General features: G+C 40.3%; 2 protein-coding genes across 6 annotated transcripts in view; one reads left to right on the top strand and one right to left on the bottom strand.

Annotated features, from left to right (window-relative positions):
- The first annotated feature begins 7,833 nt into the window (after positions 1–7,833).
- On the top strand, positions 7,834–16,822 carry hacd4 (3-hydroxyacyl-CoA dehydratase 4). 2 transcript variants are annotated; one of them, XM_046065853.1, is made up of 7 exons: positions 7,834–8,095; positions 10,235–10,341; positions 11,440–11,567; positions 11,712–11,821; positions 13,241–13,347; positions 13,913–14,038; positions 14,445–16,822. In XM_046065853.1, the coding sequence occupies exons 1-7, from the start codon at positions 8,031–8,033 to the stop codon at positions 14,525–14,527; spliced, it is 726 nt and encodes a 241-aa protein (XP_045921809.1). In that variant the 5' UTR covers positions 7,834–8,030; the 3' UTR covers positions 14,528–16,822. The 2 variants fall into 2 exon arrangements, with proteins under 2 accessions (XP_045921809.1, XP_045921810.1); XM_046065854.1 differs by having other exon boundaries at positions 7,836–8,091.
- Positions 14,719–22,261, bottom strand: part of focad (focadhesin) — a 61,176-nt gene continuing 53,633 nt past the window's right edge. For all 4 annotated transcript variants that reach the window (XM_046065847.1, XM_046065846.1, XM_046065844.1 and 1 more), the window contains exons 38-44: positions 20,618–20,878; positions 20,270–20,359; positions 19,132–19,309; positions 18,680–18,777; positions 17,180–17,431; positions 16,989–17,064; positions 14,719–15,075 (exon numbers count right to left, since the gene is read on the bottom strand). In XM_046065847.1, the coding sequence (XP_045921803.1) occupies positions 15,002–15,075; positions 16,989–17,064; positions 17,180–17,431; positions 18,680–18,777; positions 19,132–19,309; positions 20,270–20,359; positions 20,618–20,878 (1,029 nt within the window). In that variant the 3' untranslated portion in view covers positions 14,719–15,001. The remainder of the gene's footprint in view (positions 15,076–16,988; positions 17,065–17,179; positions 17,432–18,679; positions 18,778–19,131; positions 19,310–20,269; positions 20,360–20,617; positions 20,879–22,261) is intronic.

The raw sequence follows: 22,261 nt of genomic DNA, 5'->3' as shown, positions 1-22,261 counted from the left end.
CAGATGGTAGGGTAATAGTCTCTATGTAGCCTGAAAATAGGATGATGTGTGTGATGAGAAGTGACACACTGAAAGGAACATGTCCCAGTGAAAAGTACTCCCTTGTGGTGCTCAGTTGTAAACACAAAACAAACTAGTTGTCACAGTTCACCCATGACTCCAAGGGGCTGTTTCACAAAAGCAGAAATCCGAAATCCAGGATAACAGAGAAAGCGAGGCTTGATAGACTAGTCAGTGCATCCCGGCTTTACATGTTTCACACTGGCCAAGCCAGGTAGAGGAGGTGTGACTAGGTGAAGTCAGGTGTATGTAATTTGGATAAATGCATGTTTACAGGTTTCTTCAAGAGATCACAAGGTCACTCACAGATTTACAGATGCTGAAATGGAGAAGACGCGTGCAGCATACTTTTACACACCATTAAAGAGAGGTATGTCAGGTATGAGGGAGGTATGTCAATCTTGTGGAAATACTTATTTAGTCCATATGGATAAGAGATAAGAAGTCAGTGATGTGGTGCTCATAGAGAATGTCATATTCGTAACAGGATCCTGTGCAGCCATTCCTGCTGTGGTAGTTGATTTGTGTTTTACACAAATTCCCAAACTGTCAGATGTCTGTACAGCACACACCTAAAAAAATTAACAAATGAAATATCACTTGGACCAAGACAAAAAGAGACACTGAGGAAATTGGATTTGGAAATCCAGAAACTAGAAATCATTTCAATGCACACTGTAAGCACGACTATAACACAATGTATTAGTGATTAACAGGTCAAAAAATGTGTCCTCTTCCTTTTGTTTCATGAATGTACAGTACATATTGGTCCAGTCAACTGGGTCTATAATTTGGAAGGATTATACAATAATGAAACCTAACCACATATTGTGCCAGTTTGTACTAACGCCAAATAAAATACATACAATACAATCAAAATGAAGAACAACACATGATCCTTTATTGTCAAAGAATACATCGAAATCAATAAATCCACTTAAATAATTAACAATGTATTGATCTCTGACCAGTCTGCCAGGAACTAGAGCAGCATTGTCCCAGTCCATCTGCAAAGCCACTCTGGGAGTGCCAGAGAATTCAGCTGAGAACGCAAAATGCAATTGGTTTTGCATTCAGTTTAGTAGAATTTTAAATTTATTTAAATGTAGCACATTCTTCTGTGGCCGGGTAAGGTTATGAAGAAGAATCCTTTCAATGCCAAATATATATTTCTAATGAGCGGCAAATACTGGCTTTGCTCGGTGGCTTTACTTAACTGAAATAAATAAAATTAATACCACATATTACCTAAATTTTGCCAATATCTAGGCTATCTGTGGTATTTTAATGCAGGCTAATAAAAACTACTCAAAACACATATATAAGAAGTGTCTGTACAGATAACAGGAATCAGGATTAATCAAGCCTGGCTGTTAGCCTGGTCTGAAGCAGGACAGAATAAATCTCCAAGGTAACTTATGTGCCACTACTTTTGTGAAAACGAGTCACGGCTAAATTCAGCCAATCTCGGCTGTCTCTGTGACTCAGAAATTTTACACTTTTGAAATGTATGTGCTAAATGAAGGAATAACATTCAGCTCATTTAGGCATCATTTAATGTTAATAATGTTGTCATTCAATGTTTAATATATTTACTGTGACGCCCCGCCCACTGCCGATCTCAGCAGGCAATTGCTCTCGCCTGAGCCTGTGGGCTATAAAAGCTGGCCCATGTAATCAGATTGCTCTCTCCCTTCTAGCAGGTTAAATCCATACTTCTTTTGTACCTGTATTTATTTTAGTTTAATAAATTATACTTCTTTTAGCTAGTTACCTTGCGTGGACTCCCTCTTTTTTCCCTGAGCCAGTTTGTGACAAAAATATTACGCGCAATGTTTGCATGCACAAAGATTCCATGTCTTTCAGTACAAGCCAATCACTCCGCCTTACTGAACAACACAGGTTTTCAATTAAAGAGGCACGATCAATATATCATTATACTGTATGTCAGCCGTGATAAGAGGGAAGCAAATTAGAAAGGGACAAAGTAAAATGGGTTGCTGGCTGAGTAATGGAGAAGAAATGTCACATAATTTCACAGAAAGATAATTTTAGGGGTCATGGCATGAAATAATTTCATATACTGTCATCAGGTACGGACAGATGACAAGAAACACTACATTCACAGCGGTGTATTATACTGTCAGTGCTTGATACAAAACCCACAGTTCAACCCCCAATGAATGAGTCCTTCTCTCATTACGGATCTCCACAAGACTCGCATCTCTCCGGTGCTGCCTGCAAGCCGTCACGTTGTGTGTGTGTTGTGTGTGACGCAGGCGCGTGCACTGGTTGCCACAATACTAAAGTGGCGGAGGGCCTGACAATTTCACCCCCAGCTAATTTCAGACCCTGGGAGAGAGGCCTAATCAGCATTGTGGGAACTCGTTTTGGCGAGGGCACGTCTGTAATGAACGCTCAAATCTCTCTATTACATGGTCTCCCTCCTTGTCACATTCCCTGAGCCGGTTTGTGATGAGTGGGAGGGCTCGTCTGGGATACAAACCCGTTTGGTAAAGTTAAATCTAGCCTAGTGTGTTGTTTTGTTGTTTCATTTGAGTTGTAGAGTTTGCTGTGGATGATTTATCCATCCATCCATCCATCCATCGTCAAACGCTTATCCTGCGTACAGGGTCGCGGGGGCTGGAGCCAATCCCAGCTGACATTGGGCGAAAGGCGGGGTACACCCTGGACAGGTCGCCAGTCCATCGCAGTGGATGATTTATATCATTATTAATTGTCAGGAATAATGTAGACATGATATAGACGGTACACACTGAAGGGGTTTAAAGGGGGTTTAATAGGGGCTAGCAACATTTTGCCCCTGGGCCTCCAAGCAGGTTAATCCAGCCCTGCCATAGTTAATACATAACATGAACATCTATGAGAAAAAATTATGCATGTTAATGTTTGCAGAGTAAACATAGCCTTCCAGTTTTTGCACTCAAACCAAGACACATATAGGTTGCATTCCAGTTTTGCATCATATATCCATATAGTCCAAGTGGTAAAAGACAAAAACTTGATTAAAGCAGATTCTTCCTGTTCAAACTGATAAAAAAAAACTCAGATTTGTGTCACATGTGAGGGAATGAAACCAGAAATGGGACCCTCAGCTGCCCTGTGGATGTTGCCTCAGTCCAGCTTAAATAAAAGACTTCTGTAAAGAGGTATTGTACAGGAGGTTTTCCAAACTAATCCATGTCCAGATTTGCCCTCCTAGACAAGTCTTTAGGTCACAGGTTTGGTGAAATTCCAACAGTCTGCTGGTCCAAACAGTATGGGAACCTCAGTTGTTGCTCCAAACGTGGACTGGAGCTAAATTACTGTAAACCCAGCTGCACAACAGGATATATTTAGCGGACTATTTTAGTGAGACGGCCTGGTGACTGCAGGTCTTGAGATACAGTTACTTCTGGAGTCCACATTAATACAGCAGGCGCTCAATCATGTCGGGCCATTAGTCAGAAAGGATTAAGCAGGCTACATAAGTGGTTAACGAGGAGAGTGCACCCCTCCTTTCCTACCACAACTGCTATTAGTACAGTCCTTGTCACAGTCTACCACAGTATATCTCCATGGCAGCAAACAGAAATAAATGCATACCATTAACACTTAGATAATATACATTTGACCTCTAAGTCATGAAATAACTAGTAAAAACTATCTGTGTCTTACAGGACAGCAGACATCTTCTTTAGCAGCTAAAAGAGGTGAATTCAGACACTTTCATTAAGGAGTCATGATTAAAGACATGAAAACCAGTTTACTGATCACGAGGAGTATAACTCCACCTGTTAAAGTAGTTGTATAATGTTGTATAATGGCTCTGAAAGGAGCTTACTATAGTCTGAAAAAGTATAGATGCTTTTAGGCAGTGAGTTTTTGCCAGAGATGTTCTGTACTTTGATTTGTCTCCTCTCCTCAGCAACAATAAACACATGAACTGTCCAAATAATCAAGCTTAACATTACATTAACTAGACTAGATATCTCAAAGATGTGTGTGTGTGTGACTACAAATCACAAGAAAAATAGGGCGTGTCGATAGTGGGTTCACTGCGTCCTTTCAGATTTCAGATTTTCATGCATCACGTACACGTACCTGTCCACATCACTGCAGCTTCCAGCACACCTGTAGCCGGTAACAATGACAACGCCAACACAGAAATGCTTTGGGGACCAGTTCCAGAGAACCTGCAATGTCACGCCTTCCCACTGGCTCTATTGAGACTATCTGGATTTGTGGTGTGTTCAAGCACAAAAAACATATCTGTTTCATGAACACGCTTTAGAAACAGTGTCAAACTGCTATAAGCAATTTCCCCAATAACAAATGTTCATCAAATCTGAGCAGGAATGCAGTTCCCTCCCAAATTTTACTACTGTAACAGCGTTCCTGTGCATTCCCCCCATTTCCACCACTACCAATTGAAAGCAAAGGTGTCAGACCACCGAGCAAGATACATAGAGGAGACTTAAAACCTTCAAAAATTGTTGTGTTTGTGTGAATGATTTCAGGACCAGGTTGAAGTCAAAAGTTGAACTTTTGACCTCAGCCTTGTCCTGCTATAATATCTCACAAAGTGAGACATTTTCACTTAGGGGTGTCCTCACTTTTGCTGCCAGCGGTTTAGACATTAATGGCTCTGTGACGATTTATTTTGAAGGGACAGCAAATTTGCTATTATTGTTATACAAGCTGCACACTCACTATTTTACATTGTAGCAAAGTCATTTCTTCAAAAATGTGAGGGGTGTACTCACTTTTGTGAGATCCTGTATCTACCAGCACCTGACCTTACTGTGCACGGGGAATTTCTTGCTTTAATTAATAATTACTGTTGATTCTTCAGATAATTTCTGGAAAACAAGATTTATCCTTTTTATTTCTCTCAGTAAAGTAAAAAGACAAAAGCTCAGTAAAAAAAGCAAGCTGATTTAGTCTTGCTATTAACTAAAAGTGTCATGCAGCCAACCCAAGTTATCTCGGTGAGCTAATTAGCCTGTGATATCCGAATTCAAGCAAGACAAAAGCCGACAGCTACCAACTCAATTTTTTCCTGCTCTTTGCTTTTCAAGTTTTCAAGCTGTGTCCTAAGGAAACTGTGGATCTTTGTCCATGTGTATGAATGTGTTCACTTCTGTTTCTAATCAGTGTATGAATGTGTGAATGGGGTGACTGTTATGTGGTGTAAAAGTGCTTTGAGTGGTCGGAAAGACTAAAAAAGGCTCTACACAAGTAGAGAGCATTTACTATTCTTTCAGCCTCAAACTAACAAAACCAAAGACTCCAACTTGCTATCATGGACTAATACCAGAAGCAGATCACTGACTCCACAGCAGTGGCAGAAAGGTCAACATATAACATGCAGTCTAGTGTGGGGTTCTTGAGTGTAGCACATACAGAAATGAGCTGTAATTTCAGAGAGGATATGATAGTGCTAACACCTAGCCAAGGTCCTGAGACCTTAGAACCAGACTGTTTTCCATCTGTCACTGGCCTGTCATCAGCACAGAGAGGGGGCAGAGATAATAAAAGGTTTGATGTGTTCATATCGATCATGTGCTCTTCTTTAAACTTGACTTTACTTAACTGACAGTAAGTGTAATTAGGAATGTCCATCTGTGTAAGCCCTGTCATGGTCTAGAAACCTGTCCATTTGCCTTTCTCTCATGCTGGAATGATCTGCAGTCCTCTGCCGCCCGAGCACAGAATGTGTTGATGCAAGATTTCATTACCGAGGAGCTCCAATGCATTTAGTGAGGGTGTCAAAATCTTAGAGAGGTGGCTGAGTGAACATGAGAGAACATATCAGTTTACATTTAATGTTGCTTTTGACTGGCTCCTTAAAAACCTTTAAGGGTCTTAGTGAGCCAAATGAAAAGGTGCTTACTTAACCGATCTCAGCTTGTGCTTTTAAATACTTGAAATATTTCCTGGAGTCACCACAGTGAGGCAACAAACATATAGCCAGAGATGCTGCACAGAAGTGCTTGCCCATCGAGAAATAGTTCCGGCACATAACCTAACCCTTTTTTTCTTTTTAGTGTGTGTGTGTGTTTTAAACAAACAAGAAACAACAAGTGCTTTAACAGTGATGGTAGGTGTATTTTTGAACTTCGGATTGGGGGCTAGCTGTTTCCCCCTGCTTCCTGTATTTATGCTAAGCTAGGCTAAGCTAGGCTAACCAAGTCCCAACGCTTTATACTTAACAAATCAGCATAACCAAGTGAGTTGATAAGGGACAATTATACACATTAACTGTATTTTTTTCATATTTATTATCTTAATTGAAGTATCACCTGAAAGGTCAGTTTTCAGCTACTTAGCCAGAGCAGACATATAATATCCCTCCTCTCTGTCCTGAGCATCCATGCCCTTTGTCCCTGCTAAACTTTCTGCTGCCCACACTGAGGGATAACACAGATTACACATGTGGGTGTGCGTATTGTGTTCTGAACTATTGTTCTGTAAAGGTTATTGTATATTCTTCTGCAGTAAACACAGACGCACACACAGAGACAAGTTGCTGCAGGAAGGGCTCCACCACCTGATAAAAAACTCTTTATGACCTCCACTGAAAGCTCTGTGTAATTAAAATTGGTCTGTTTCTGCCTTGAGCTGTTTAAATGAATTAGGATTAAATCTGATAAATCTCCAAGATGAATTTATTTTTTCCACCACTAGAGAGCAGTGCATACTATTTGATTGACAGCAGCACCAGGGATTATGTGCTTGACAGTCCATGAAAGAGTGGATACAGGAATATTAAAAAGCTTCATCTCTTATTGTTTTTTTTTTTCACCATAACAAGAAATTACAACCACAAAAGTACAATTTATATACTTTGGAATGTGATACATTATAATTAATGACAGTTACAACACTAATGGACAGTAATCTGGGTAAATGCACACACATAGCATGTTACATACATTAAGTCACCAGGGGGCCAAAGAGAGAGAGAGAGCGAGAGAGATTATTATAGTATATAATTCTACTTGTCAACAAATTCCAACAAATCCATGTCTGCTAATCACCATTCTCTGTGCCACAGAGCTCCATTGTTGTCAAAAAAACATTAAACACATCAGTGAGGCACACTGTTGCACTGGATGACATGCTCCTTCATCACCACGAACACACACACTATGTTTATTTGGACTCAGTCCCACATACACCATCCTGCTGCCAACAGATGCAATATGTCCTCCTGTTTGAGTAACGTTTTGTTATTCAAGATTTATGTCTTCAGTGGAAACCAGTGGAGCTGAGAGCCACAGACAGGGTGGAGAAGTCAAAAAAGTACTGAGAGACGGACTAAGTAACTGTTGGTTTTTGTTTTTTTATGGGATTTGTGATATATCATAGAATATCTTTATCCTTATCATTTAAACAGATTCATTTGGCTGCACATGTTCACATTGGAAAATACATTTTAAACCTGTTAAGTTGTGTGTGATGTGTTTATATCTTGCATGTTATGTGTGTTGTTGTGTTACAGTTAAGTTAGCCACTGATATGTTTCATTGTCGATGTAAATATTTCTGTGTCAGTAACAGAAATACAACAGTGGTATGTCAAGAATTTACACTTTCCCTCACTTTGAGGTTTTGAGAGGTGCATATTTTTGGCGGTGGTGTTGGTAAAGGTATTCTGCTCTGACTCCTTCCTGCTGCTAATCCAAGCATTCTACATATGTGCTGTGTGCTCTGCACGGCTCATTGTTTCCCTCTGCTCCTTCTGTCGTGACGTCCGACTCCCCCTCTTCCACTTCCTACTTGCTGTAAAGTAATAAGTGGGACAATCAACCTGAGGAAGCTGCAAACCCCAGATATTGCAGCATTGTCTGCTTGCAGTTGAAGGAGTATGAAGTAAGAGGCGGGTCTCTGTTTACTGAGAGAAAACTAACTGCAGCAAGGAACTGCACATGGAAAAACTATTCTTCTCAAACTCACACAGGGATTATGAGCAGCTCCTTTTTCCTTCAACAAAAAGACCTAAAGAAGACTGAGAGGAGAGGAGAATGTGAGTGAGTACTCTGAGAGTTTCACAGCGTTGTCTGATCAGCTTCTTGCTGTGGAAGAAACCGGGCGTGTTGAGGAATGTCACGCTAATGATAAACAAAGCTCGACTTACTGTCATCTTTCCAAGCATTTACAGCTAAACTGCTGTAAAGAAGGCTTAGTTTTCAAATATATCTGACAGATTAGCACTTATTTTGCAGGTTTTATTTCCAAGATGAGCTCATAAAACATATGCACGAGGTAATGCCCAGGGTAACAGACAGGACTGTTTTTTTAGCAGGCCGGTTTAGAGGCACGACTTTATTTCAAAGCTACAGTATTTTATGAAGAAGCTTTATGTTACATTTATATGGTGTGTAACACGGTGGTGTTGTGATTGATTTTTTACCAATATATCTTATATATTTTGAAGTCAAATTTTAAATACAGGAATGTTAGTAGTCAAAGTACATTTTAGAAATGGTCGAATAAGCTGTGCATAAACAATGGATCAAATTACCCACTGAGAATTATCACCAACTCTGCAGTTTCCCTGAGTTCTACTGCCTTTTTAGCCTCTTTTAGTTCAGTGTTTTGGTTTTGGTTCAGTCTCACTGGTCTCATTTAATTTATTTTGAAAAAAAAAAAGCTTGAATAAACAGACTGCACACCACCAGCACCAGACAGCAGACAGAAACAGTTAGCGACTGGCTGGTGAACTAAGTGGAGCATTTAGCAGCCAGATTTAAAATTTGTAATTCCAGTTTTATGTCACTTTCCACCATAGGGTACGATGGGGTTTGAAGGGTTTAACAGTCCTAATGAGGGTTTCATGGAGCTTGAGTGAGTACTAGAGTTCTCTGAGGTGGTTTTATAGGTGACTTAAATGTACAATGTTAAGACATGTCCAAATTTTTTTGTTTAAAACATAAAAAAATTATTTTATATAATCAATATTATGAACAGAATGTGTAGAACGTCAGAACAGTTCTGACGTCATGTCAAAGACAGAAATATCTACTGAAGTTAGCATGCTAACCAGCTAGCCCTATCTCGTCCTGTCTGATGACACCACTGTACTTCCAGAGGCGAAAGTCCGATAGCTCAGGCCTCCCCCTGTAGTTTCAGCTGGGAGATCTGTGTGCAAGCGACAAGTTAGCTATGTTACAAAGGCTTTTTTGTGAATAAACAAAATACAACTCTGCACTTTCTGAATACAAGTTTCTTTCTTTCACATATTGCCTTGTTAAGTCATTGTATAAGGCACTCCATTGAAACTCGACAGAAACAAAATAAAACTCACCAAAACCGGCGTGGCTAGTCTTTCCACTGTTCCAACAACCACAAACTGTGGTTTGATCAAATTAAAACCTTAATTCACAGAGTTAGATGTGAAAATATTCAGTCCTTGTTGGAGCCTGGTCACCTCTGTACTGTATTCTTTTACTGCAATTATTTCTTGATTGGAAAGCTAACGTTAGCCTTCCATTTATGCTACATTAAGTTAAGCTAATCAGCTCCTGGCTCCAGCTCTGTATAAATAAACACAATGTGAGTGTGGTTCTCACTTACACATCTAACTATCAGCAAGAAAGTGAATGTGTATTTCTGGACTATTGTGAAAAAGAAATATATTCAGACTCAGGGTGTTGAACAGTTGTTAATGTGTAAGCAACACGTTAATGTGATGTGTGTGGTGGTGTTACCTTCAGACTAGCTAACTTTAGCTATACGATAAATGTAGTGAACTGAAAAAGTACAGTACTTACTAGTACTAAAAGTAAAAAGTCTAACAAATGGTAAATAAAGTTATACTTAATTACAGGACTTGAGCAAATATACTCTTCATCTCTGTTTCCATGTAATTTAATTTACTCAAAATTCCAGTTACATGATTTATGAGAATATTATAATCAAAGTACATCAGCGTTTGCAGTTCTACAGTAAACAGATCCGTCTGACATTTTGACCAGCACAGGTGTAACTAATGACATTAACGATGGCTCTGTTCCATTTACTGTGCCAGTTAGATGTGCCAGAAAGCAGGTGTTATGAACTGTTTACACATGTGCAAGGGAAGATATCCAGAATGTGAGGCCTTGATTTAACAAAAAACCAAATGCCAATTTAAATAATCTGGTCTGTGCCCTTTTTTCCTCTTACAGGCTCAGCTTCAGGCTTGTCTACATTTTCTCATATAACCTGTTCCAGTTCTGTGGACACACATGGATACTGGCTAACACCATAGCCAGGTTTCTCACATTTGGTCAAGGTGAGTTATATCAAAGCAAAACATCGTTTCAGAATCAGAATCAGAATGATAAGGAGCTTTATTGCCAGGTAGTGCTTTACAAATATGAGGAATTTGCTTTGGTGATAAGGTGCTACACAAGACAAACATACAGTTAACATAAATACATCTAGAAATATATAAATATGGAATAAACAATGCAAGTTATATAAGAATAATAAAAAATAATAATATAACTATTTGCCGAGAAAGAACAACGTGGCAGATATTTACATGTGCATCATTCCGGTTTGTGTTGTGCAGACGTACTGCAACGGAAGAGAGTATTGTGAACATAAATATATAAATTGACAATATAAAAATATAGAACAACAATGATTAACAACTATGTGTAATATGCCAGGTTTGTGTATGAAATGAAACAGTATTTACATGTGCAGAGACATTTGTATCATTTGCAAGGGGGGAGTGTCAGTGGGGTCCCGGGCCTTGTTGATGAGACTAGCTGCAGACGGGAAGAAACTGTTTTTGTGGCGAGAGGTTTTGGTCCTGATGGACCGCAGCCCCCTGCCAGAGGGGAGAGTCTGAAACAGTTTGTGTCCGGGGTGGGAGGGGTCAGCTGCAATCTTTCCTGCTCGCCTCAGAGTCCTCGAGGAGTACAGCCTGCCCTTGTCCCTGGGAGTGGCAGCAGCGTACCAGATGGTGATGGAGGAGGTGAGGATGGACTCAATGATGGTGGTGTAGAAGTGCACCATCATTGTCTTTGGCAGGCTGAACTTCTTCAGCTGCCGCAGGAAGTACATCCTCTGCTGGGCCTTCTTGGTGAGGGAGGTGATGTTCAGCTCCCACTTGAGGTCCTGGGAGATGATGGTGGCGGAAGGAGTCCACAGTGGTGACGGGGGAGTCACACAGGATGATGGGGAAGGGTGGGGCTTTGCTCTTCCTGAAGTCCACGACCATCTCCACTGTCTTCAGAGCATTGAGCTCCTGACTGTTCTGGCTGCACCAGGTCACAAGATGGTTTTGAGCTCAGTATGAAAGACCAGCTCTCTAAATCATCATTGGTTTTAAGTCAGGAGAGTGGCATAGAATGATGGAATGCGATATTTCTCTTCGCAGATGCCGTAGCAGACACATTTTACTCTGTTGGCTTTGTGATGAGTCTGTGTCAGCTGCTCTCCATCCTGGAACTTTTCCACATCGCAGACGAAATTGAGAAAGCCAGACTCCTGCCTCGTTTCGTCCAAGTGTGTATCACAGCTCCGCCTCTTGATGCAATTTCCTTATGAATCATGCAGATGATAAAAAAAATGCTAAAATACATCATAAAGAGTTCTTTATCCTTTTGAAACTGCTGGTGGATTAGTTGGTGCATGCTACCTGTTTTTCAGGTTATGGAGAAGAACCTCCTGCTGACCATGGTCATCATTCTGGAGGAGATCCAGAGTAAACCAGTCGTGTGTGTACAACTGTTCTTGTGGAACATTCAGGACCTCCTACGGTATCCATATCACTTACTTTTCTCTTCACCAAAATATAGTTTGTTTTTGCCCCACTAACAACAGTGCCCAATGATGGAAGTCAGTTAGGGTGTCTTATTAATCTGTTCAAAATAAGATGTCAATTAGACAATTCTCAGTGATGTTTGCTGTAAATATTCACAGTCCTTAGATGGACTCGCCACGGTATTTTCTTGTACCCTCCTCATACCAACAATGACAAAATCATCATGTTGTAGCCTCTAGGCATGGCCGGATTAACCTGTTAGGGGGCTTCGGAGCCCCACCCACACAAAATTATTCTGGAACATCCCTCAAATAAACACAATGTAAATTGAAATACAGTAATGAACGCAGAAACTACCATTTTTAACCCCTGCTCATTTCTTGATTTTGCACAGTAGCAGTGCAAATTACTTAACACATTTACAATTAATCACATTACTAACAGCAAAGTGCCTGGGGCTTTTGGGCCCCTGGGTTGATGTCCATTTTGCTAGGTCGGTAGCCTAGCAATTGCTCTTGGGTCTGCTAAAAGGCCTTTAGACTTACACTGAGTTACCAGTTTGTAAAGAACAATTCCTTACAAAAGCCCTGTAGAGCTGAGGGAACTGCAGATCTATATGAAGAAATCATCATTATCTGTAAGATCGTCACTACAAGACACTTCCTGGACATAACACACATCATTTAATCCATTGATAATATAAAAATAGCAAAGATTACTGCAGCCAATATGCTAAAATTGGGGTTCAAGCAGTGTCCTCTTGGCGCTTGTAAAGAGTCTGGCTGCAGAATTCTGAACTAACCAGCTGTTCAAGTCAGGTTGAATGGATACAAATTGTCAGGTACAGAGAGAGTTGCAGCAGTATCATAGATTACAGTGAAACGAGTGTTTGGGAATAGTCTTTCTACAACATACAGAGAGAGCTGCCAAGTGTAATGGTCCTTTGGATTTCTTGCACTTGAGCTTTCGAACTACTGTAAGTATCTCTATTATGCTATCTAATGGGCCAGCGAGGGCCTCTAGCCCCACCTGTCTCCATTTCAGTGTCTATATCCACTCCACGCTCAGTTAATAAATAGGTAGATACCTATTTCGTTTTTTCCCCCCCTTCTTTCTCGCTTACATTTAAATTACATGTAGGGGTGTCTCCATGTGTGAATGTAAATACGGTGTGTATAGTAAATGTATATAGTCCTGTAATATTACAGAGTTAGATATAGGTGTTATTTTCTACGCACTTACTGTTGGTACCTAGAAGGAGGAACCAGGGTGGGCAATGGAGTAGAGTTATTTAAAAAGAGGGAAAGGGAAGAACCAGAGGTTTTATTTGCTCTGCATTCTCTCAAAAAAAAAACCCATGTTATAAAAAACTGGTCCTGAGTTAACCTTTCTGATGTGTACTGTTTGATGACAGGTACCCATACGAGCTACTGTGTGTTATGGGTACACCCTCTATCGCCATGCTGTGGACTCGCTACACACTCTTGATCCCCTTATACATCCTGTCAGTGGCCACTGAAGGTGACTAATTCATTTTTAAATCAACTTTGTTTTTACTATCAGATTGTGAAATTGATAGTTTTAGTCCAATTAGCTAGGCCTGCTTCAGACCGCCTCATTCATTTATGATATTTAGGATTATAAATGGGCAGTCACAGTATAGTGTTGCTGACCTCACTGAACAATGAGTTGCTAGAATGTAAGCCTGGTATTGCATAAGGGAAGTAGTGTGCACATACAGGAAATAAGTTAACAAAGCAGAGACGATGATAAAATGTCAGGAAGTGTTAGAGGAAAGTACATTCCAGCCTCTGCTGTGTGCGTACGACAGAACACATGTTGGCTGCCAGCAAACACACTACAGACAGCTGTGAAGCTCTAGTATATCAGTAACTACTCCAACTGGCGAAGTGTGTGCCCTTTCAAAACACCAGATGCAATGTTACTGGACTGCAGCAGAATAATTTATATTGATTTTAAGAATGCCTCAGACGGGTTCTCAACAAGGCCCTAAAGAACATTAAATGTAAAGTATTAAAACATTTCCATTTCTACTGTGGCATGAGTGTTTCTTTGTCTTCCTCAGGTGTCACTATATACCAGGCCCTGCCTTATGTTGAGTCAGCAGCACCAAACTCATTGAATTCAACAGCGTCAACACACATTCACCTCCCCTTCCTCCTGATGGTCTACCTGCCTGTTCTTGCTCTAGGTAAGATGAGCAAGCCAGCTACAGAAACCCAAGAGTGCAAAAGGTCACGGCCTAACAAAGCCAGAAATCTGTTGTTTACACTGTAATTCAGTTGCGGCTCATCATGCTTCAACATGTAGCAACTCCAACCAAAGAAACTGTAGACAGTTTACTATCAGCTATTTACTACCAGTACCTATTTACTACCTTCACACTATTTAGTTTTACTTGCTGTTTTACACTCATAGCAGGTATTCGTTTTTACAGCATTTGGACAATGTCTCCACAAAGCCAAATTTGTAACGACCATGTTTGCATCGGTTACATTTGTGCCATAAATATAAAATTAGTACAGACACACTGTGCACTCACAGTTTAGTTTGTTTGTATTTCGTTTCTTGACATTGTAACACCGGTGTCTTTTTAGGGGCCTCCGTAACGGTCTGGCAACTGCTGAAGGAGAGACAACAGCAGCTGGAGAAATGGAACAAGAAGATAAAAAGGGAGTGACCCCTGAAGTCAAAAGTCTGAATGCTTGGATGGTTTAAGTCTTTCAGCAACCTCCTCTGAAGTACAATTTTTTATTTTTTTAATCTGTTACTTTTTTAATTCAGTGAGTTTGATAATCATCAAGATGTGTCATCATTCAAATCTATATATTTAAGAGATCTTGAGCTCAAGAACCACAAAATCAAATTTACTGTATTTGAAGAACCTTTAATGGGGCATTTACTGTTTTGACAGAGCACATTCCTCTTGAAGTTGTCCTTCTCATATGCGGTTGAAGCTGATGGCAGAACAATGGCAGTGCAGTTTCAGTTAAAGTTCATAAATGTAAAAGTCCATGGTGCTTCAGTAGCCGTTTCCACATGTTCAGAGCCTGGTGTCCAACAGAGACAGGTTGAGTGTGTTAAAGCTCCAGCCGTGTTTTTGCGAAGACCGTCTGTAGCCGTTGCCATAGTAACGGTCTGTTTGCTCCCCTGGCTACCAGCCGTACGCTCTTGTCCACACAGCCTTCTTCTTGAACTCAGAGGAGGACTTGAGGGCCAACAGGGCAGCTGGAAAGACACGCAAGGACGATCAGATAAACCACTCCAGTTTATCCAGTTTGTAATTAAACAAGGAGCTTTTATTCTGCCAAGAAAGTTGTTTGCTCTTGTGAATGTGAGATATAAATGTAAGAGGAAAGACTGTGTGGTAAGAGAAGGCTGTGTGTTTCAGGTTTCACCCGTGTAGGTTTCTGCTAGCTACTGCTACTGATGTTTCTGTCCATATTGTTATGTTTTAACAAAGCAGACAAAAGCGTCTCCTCCCCCTCATCCCCTCCCTCTTAACCAATTTTGGTTTCTTTTGAAACCTGCATGGTCTATATCATGGATGTCTTATGAGACCTGGATACTGGTCCTCTGGTTTCAATGGAAGCTGCACACCCAGCACATACAGCAAAAAAGTTGCATCTCTTCCTTGTCTGCTTCTGAGTTATGTGTCCCACTACACATGCAAATTACTGTCCGCCAACTCTGCCAAGATTGAACTTCGAGATGACACACACATTGAAATAGTTAGACGGTTTTGTAAATAAAAAAATGTCATGGTTTAATAATTGACCTTGTGTGCAGTGATGGTGGAGGTGTCCTGTCAACACCTTTACTTGCGTCTCTTTTCTAATGGTTTTATTTAAGGTGTAGTACCACAGTTGGCCACTGGGGTACATTGGCGATAGAGCGGATTGGCAGCACAGTATGGTAAAGCAAGTTTATTAACCCTTTATTAAGATAGTTCTGCGTTGAAGTAAGTACTAGCAGTTAATAGTTTAAGTCAATTTCACGTATTTTGAATTAGACATTTGTGGCTGAAACACTGTAAGCATGAATGGCATGTCACTACTGGGGGAGGGGAGGGGAGGGTGGTGCGTGCTGGTGTTAATTACTGTTATTAGCCGCTGATCTAACCTGCTCAACAACACGGTTAGCTGTTGCATCTCCTGGAGGTGATTAAAACACTTGACTGTGCACTATTGCTGCAGTTGGTGCCAACGTTCTTCTATGAGTTCAACTCTCTTAAATCCGAACACACAAACATGGTACACACATTTTTAGATTCATTGTTCATTACACTTTCAGAGGGTATCATTATACCAGCGGTTCATTGTGATTTATCTGTACATCTGCTTACAAATCATAGAAAAAGAGACACTCCTTCTAACTTCAGCACTTGCCTGAGAATCTCAAGTCAAGTGCAAGTTGTCATCCATGGGTACACTGCCTACTAGAAAAAGTACAACTGAATGCTACTTAAAGTTGGAGTTCATCCTTGTAAAGTCGGGGCAGATCCATCTCCCCTGACTTCATGAATTGTAAATGGTAAACCATCAACTAAAAGTAAATCACATTTGTCTGTATTAATTTCAATAATACGTGTCATTGTAGGAGCCTAAATGCAGTTTATTGATAAATAGAAATTTTATTAATTAACATGCAATAATTTAAGTTCATATGTAGAAGGAATTTGAAGGAATATTTATTTAGGTTGATGTATTTACAGTTTATATTTAAAGTTATGCAATAAGTTTGTTGAGGATAATTCATTTATATTACATTGGTAATATTTGGGGAATAGACGCCTATGATTGTCTTTTCCTATGAAATGCATGCACCTTAAATTTCCTGAGTTACCTCAGAGGACAGTTTTTTTGACCTGTCTCTCTCTCTTCCTCTTTTTCTCTCATTATTTTATCAACTCGTTTTACTGTAATCTTCACATACAGAAGTTTTGCTGTATCTAAATAAACAGATACACTTTTTACCGAGTGGTCCAGTGGATTTATTGAGGTGACGGCAGATGAGGTAGGAAATATGTTGCCAGTGTTATTAGGTAGCTGGTTGTGGTAAATAATGTCTGAAAGTCATTTTCTCTGCGCTAAAGTTAAAAATGCCAAAACATCCTGTGTATTGTATGTGCGTTTTGTTACCTTTGGCTGTGCTGATGGTCATGGCTGACAGACTCTGTTCAGGACATTCTGTGATACTGAGAAGCCAGTCTATGAACTGAGACACACACACACACACACACACACACACAGTCACCATCTGGTTTGGCTCTAACAAAATAAACAACATTGTTTTTCTTAAATTAAACTACATCAACCACAAACACACTAACCTTGTGTGTCTGGCTGCTCCAGGGCTCTTTGTCCAGAAGCAGAGTCAGGCTGTGCGACATTCCCAGCAGGCACTGCGGCAGGGCGTGGACAGTGAATGACTCCTCGCCATACAGACTGTGTTGTAGAATTTGGGGCTTGGAGCCGGGTTGCCATGGGAACCACTGGGCCCTAATGCCAAGGAGGAGGGGCATGAAGTGGTCACCCCAGGAAACTACAGCAGCAGCAAAAACCTGGAACAGGAAGTCTGTGGCCTGCAGACAAATAAAAGGAAATTAAAATAATTACTCAGTTATCAGGAATTTTGCAGACATGGAAGGGGATCACAAGCAGGAAGCAACAAAGATTACCTGGTGGTGGATGCTTGTTTGGTTTAACTTATAAAATCCGTTACATGGTCAAACATAGTGTAACAGTAAAGTCAGACTTGTGTGATGTTACAAATTGAAATGAATGAACCTCACTGGCTGTTCTGACACATTGAGAATCATTACCCCTTGTCATTAAGGCAGCTCGCTGCACGTGTGCACCTTGTAAAAGAGAGCTGCATGATGGTTCATCAGCATTTAGTCAGACACCTTTTGTGCTGTGTCAGCCACCATAGCTGTCCTATGCTCTTTGAAAGGTTAGGGGGCAGTGGTAGACTGGACAGATGGCTGCAATTCACAACCCTCACCACTAGATGCCACTAAATGTTACATATTGAACCTTTAAGTAGCTGGACTTAAACCGATTAATCGATTATCAAAATAGTAGTCCATTAACTTAACCGTTGACAACTTATCGATTATTCTATTAATTGTTGTAGCTGTACTATATATACAGTATATATCACAATAATATGTAATATATATACTGCTTACAATATGGGATTGAAGCCATCTGTTGCCACTAATATTACACAATTCAGTAATAATATGGGGAATGCTAATGTTCAATATGCTCCAATCCACCAAATGCAGCCTTGGAAACTCTTGGATCTTCACCAGAATTTAAAATAAACCATAAACAACTGCTTGTTAAGATGGACCTACGATGTTAATTCAGGTATATTACTACTTGGGTCTTATTTTTATAGTACTGTGATCGCTCATGTAGGTAATAACATTTACAGCCGGTCTGACTGCTAGTGTTTCTTGCACCATTAGACTTTAGTGCAGGGACGTCACCGTGTTCCCACTTCTCAGCAATTTTCGCAAGTGATAGAAATGATGCTCAAAATTACAAAAATAAGTTAGAAAAACGCAATTGTCCTTAATCAAAAGATGACAATGCTGTAATATGATTATGTACTTTACTTTTAAATACAACCGATTAAAGTGTAAAAGCTGAACATTTAATTTATTTTAGTGGACACACCCAACACGACCCCAGCTGCATTCCAAACCATTTCAGGAATGACAGGTATTCCCAAAGAGACCTTAACTCTCACCTACATGCTGACACACTGACCGCTCTAGAAATACCACACTGCAGTTTTCCAGCACAGCTCAGAAACATACCAGCTTGGTGTCTCCACATGCGACAGAGGTTGCACCGTAGGCAACATTTCGGATGTGTCCCATCAGCTCCAGGAGCCACTCCATTCGTTTCGAAACGCCTAGAACAAAGAACAAACCCGATCAACATGTAGGCTCACCCAGAGGGGGACAATCATGTACAGTAAAACTATGACACACATGACTAGAAAAAAATCTATACAAAGAAACAAAGTATATGTTGTTTCGCCAATAAATCAATCATTAAAATCATTTTATTTGAAATTCTCTACTTTGGTCCCACCTAGTGATCCCATCAGAAAAAGCCAAATATTTTTTAACTTTTGAAAACTTGGATGGATAGTATGTTCTTCTTAATTATACCCTGACAGAGTTTCCCTATGCATCACCACTTTTTCTCTGGACGCAGCAAGTGAAGCCTTCTGGCTCCAGAAGCTGACCATTTCTTGCCTAACCTGTATTGGAGTTGGTGGCCAGGCGACACTGGTAAAAAGTTTGCAGGAGGAGCCAGCCAACGTTGCGGCTTTGCCAACCACGAAGCACACCGGCAATGACGTCATTTAGACCCAAGAGGGGAACTCTGCCTTGGGAGGTCAAGTAAGCCAGGACAAAGCAGGTCTTCTCCATCTGATCCTAAACAGCACACAGAACAGAGTTTTTGTTTAACTTTTTAGCATCACTATGTGTATAATTTGAATATTTTCGACTTTCCTGTGGTAGTATCAAAAAACATTGGCACAAACAGCAATGCATTCTGCTAACCTCTAACCTGCACCAGTTTTCACCTGGATTGTCTCGTTCTTCTACCAACAAAAAATTTATGCCAGCAAAATAGTGGCTTTAAACGAGCTAGATGGAGTGGGCTAACTGGCTCGACCACAAAAGGTTATTTTAATATTTATGTTTACAAAAAACAACAAATCATGCCAGATACCACAATCAAAAATTCTGCTTCAATATGTTCAACTTTTAGATTTTAAGTTATATTTAATAACTTAACTTTCAGTTCACATATTTAATATCTATAAGAGATGTGTTAATGTGACAAACATAAATTTTTTTGCTAAGAGTGTTATTGTGTTAACTAATCTTTTTATTTTCTCAAAATGACATTTCCAATTTGTTTCATTTGAGTCATTGTCCTCGCCCTTCAAGGCAGTCAGAGCATCATCGTTTTACACTGTTTCTTAGGTCTTACAGCAGGACATGTTCAAAGGTTTTTTGATTTTATCATTCTCATTTTATGTGGCATTTTTCTGTAAATATGTGGAAAACATATGAGTGGTGTATTTTGAATGAATCCATGAAAAAATTATGTTGTTAAACTGTTGGCCATTTGGTATATTACCACAATAAAACTAAAAACATCCATCTGAGTCTTATCGACGTGCTGGAAAATGGATTTGAGGGATATACAAATCAGCGCATATTTAGTGAGGAAATACCTCATTTGCATATAAAAAATGCCAAGAAACCAAATTGCATTTAAATTATACTCTATAGTTAAGACATTCCACTACACAATTTACCTTAGCAAATGTTGGCACAGCACACTGATCTTTTTTATACTATTTTGAACTTATCATACTGTACCTCTGTGACTCGAGCGATTCGTTCAATCTCTGTATCAGACATCTCAGACAGACATTTGGCGATTCCCACATACAAATCCACTTCATTATCCTAAAACAAAAAGAATTTATAATCAACAGAAGATTACTGGGATCAGGAGGATATTCTTAAGTGAACATCAGCTGATAGCTGTAGTATTATCGGTCTTAACATATCTGCATGTGAGAGGTTGTATGGGAGTTGCAGTTCAGTTCAGTTCAAGCACTTAAAGCAGTTGGATTGTCAGCTGAAGTGAGCCCACTGTACAGAGTTGAAGCGTTGGCTGGTGTGTAAACAGTGGCAGCAGTTGATTTCTTTTCAGCTTTGTACCTGGATTTGGTTGGGCAGGAGGGTGAAGATCTTCTCGGTGGTGGAACGGAGAATGGTCCAGCAGCTGTTGGGGGGGTTCGGAAGGGTCATGGCCTGAGCGAGGCCCTGCAGCAGGGAGCGGCACAGGGGGAGGCGCTGGGGTCGAAGGCTCTCCTGGAACTGCTGCAGCCCCAGACTCTCCATGTGGACCTGGAGCTTGTCCTCAGCAACATGCTTCATCCACAAGCCCAAGCTCTCATACAGGTGAGCCCGAGTCTGGTACTGGAGGAGAAAAATAAGCTCAGTCTGATTGTATTATAGGTAGCGCTACTGAACCTTTACCAGTACTTTCTGGGACTGACTTACGTGTATCTGTAGCACTAGCTATTGAAAACCGTCAACCACCAAAGCTAGCATCTAACATCTAGTCATCTCGTTTACTTGTTCTTTATCTCGTCTTTTTGTTAAAATTAAATTTCTAACAACTTTATGCGTTTTATTTTTGCAAGTTCTTGTACAACTGCTAGTTCATACAAGTTTGATGTTTCTACTCGTCAAAGTAAGCTATTAAAAAGCGTTGCTTTGGTGTCAGCACTGAAACTCAGATTGTATTTGCATATATCCAGCCCCACAAAAAGTGTCTAACGATTCTCGGCAAAAAGGTCTTGAGAGATAATAGCAAATCAAGTCTCTCTAAAGCAGTGGTTGGCAATAGGTGGCCCGCGGCCCACCAGCACTAATATCCTGACCTGCGACCAGATTGCTTTGATAGCAGAAAAATAAAAAACAAATAAATTGATAGCGGCTGGTGCTGAAATAGATCTCAGTCATGACAGCTACAGTTACTTCCTCTTAAGTGATTGTGCCTCCGAAATAAAAGCGCAAGAACGTTTTTTGCAGCAATGCTTTATGACAGGTTTATTGAGAGCCTTTACTTTGAAAAGTTCTGACATTCATATGAGTCTCTGGCGTGCGCTAAACGTGCACACGCGTTATACAAGGATTTGAAATAATCTGAAACTGTTCTGTATCTGTAGCTGTATCAGGCAGGCTCTGCTGTGTAGGATTCTGCTGGGCAGTAGAAGTGATTGGGGACTTGTATGTACAACCTGATATTCAAATCGAAACATTAATTTGATTCTGAAGAATGGGAAGCCTTTTTATACCATCACACATACAGTGGAGGAAAAAAGTATTTGACCCCTTGCTGATTTTGCAGGTTTGCCCACTTACAAAGAATGCAACGATCTATAATTTTAATCATATGTACATTCTAACAGTGAAAGACAGAATCCCAAAGAAAATTCCAGAAAATCACATCATATGAATTTATAAAAATTGATGACCATCTGATGAGGAAAAACAAGTATTTGACCCCCTGGACAAACAGCATGTATTCTGGCTCCTACAAGCCAGTTAGTCTTTCTTTAAGACACAGCCCCAATCCCAACCAATTATCTACATCAAATACACCTGCCTCACCTCGTTACCTGTATAAAAGACACCTGTCAACACCCAAACAACCAGCATCCAACATCACCACCATGGCCAAGACCAAAGAGCTTTCTACGGACATCAGGGACAAGATTGTTGATCTGCACAAGGCTGGGATGGGCTACAAGAGAATCGGAAAGCAACTTGGAGAGAAAAGATCAACTGTCGGTG

This window comes from Micropterus dolomieu, linkage group LG12 (assembly GCF_021292245.1).
Source record: "Micropterus dolomieu isolate WLL.071019.BEF.003 ecotype Adirondacks linkage group LG12, ASM2129224v1, whole genome shotgun sequence".
Lineage (NCBI taxonomy): Eukaryota > Metazoa > Chordata > Actinopteri > Centrarchiformes > Centrarchidae > Micropterus > Micropterus dolomieu.
The sequence above is the reverse complement of the archived record's forward strand: the minus strand, read 5'-3'. Positions and strand labels throughout refer to the sequence as shown.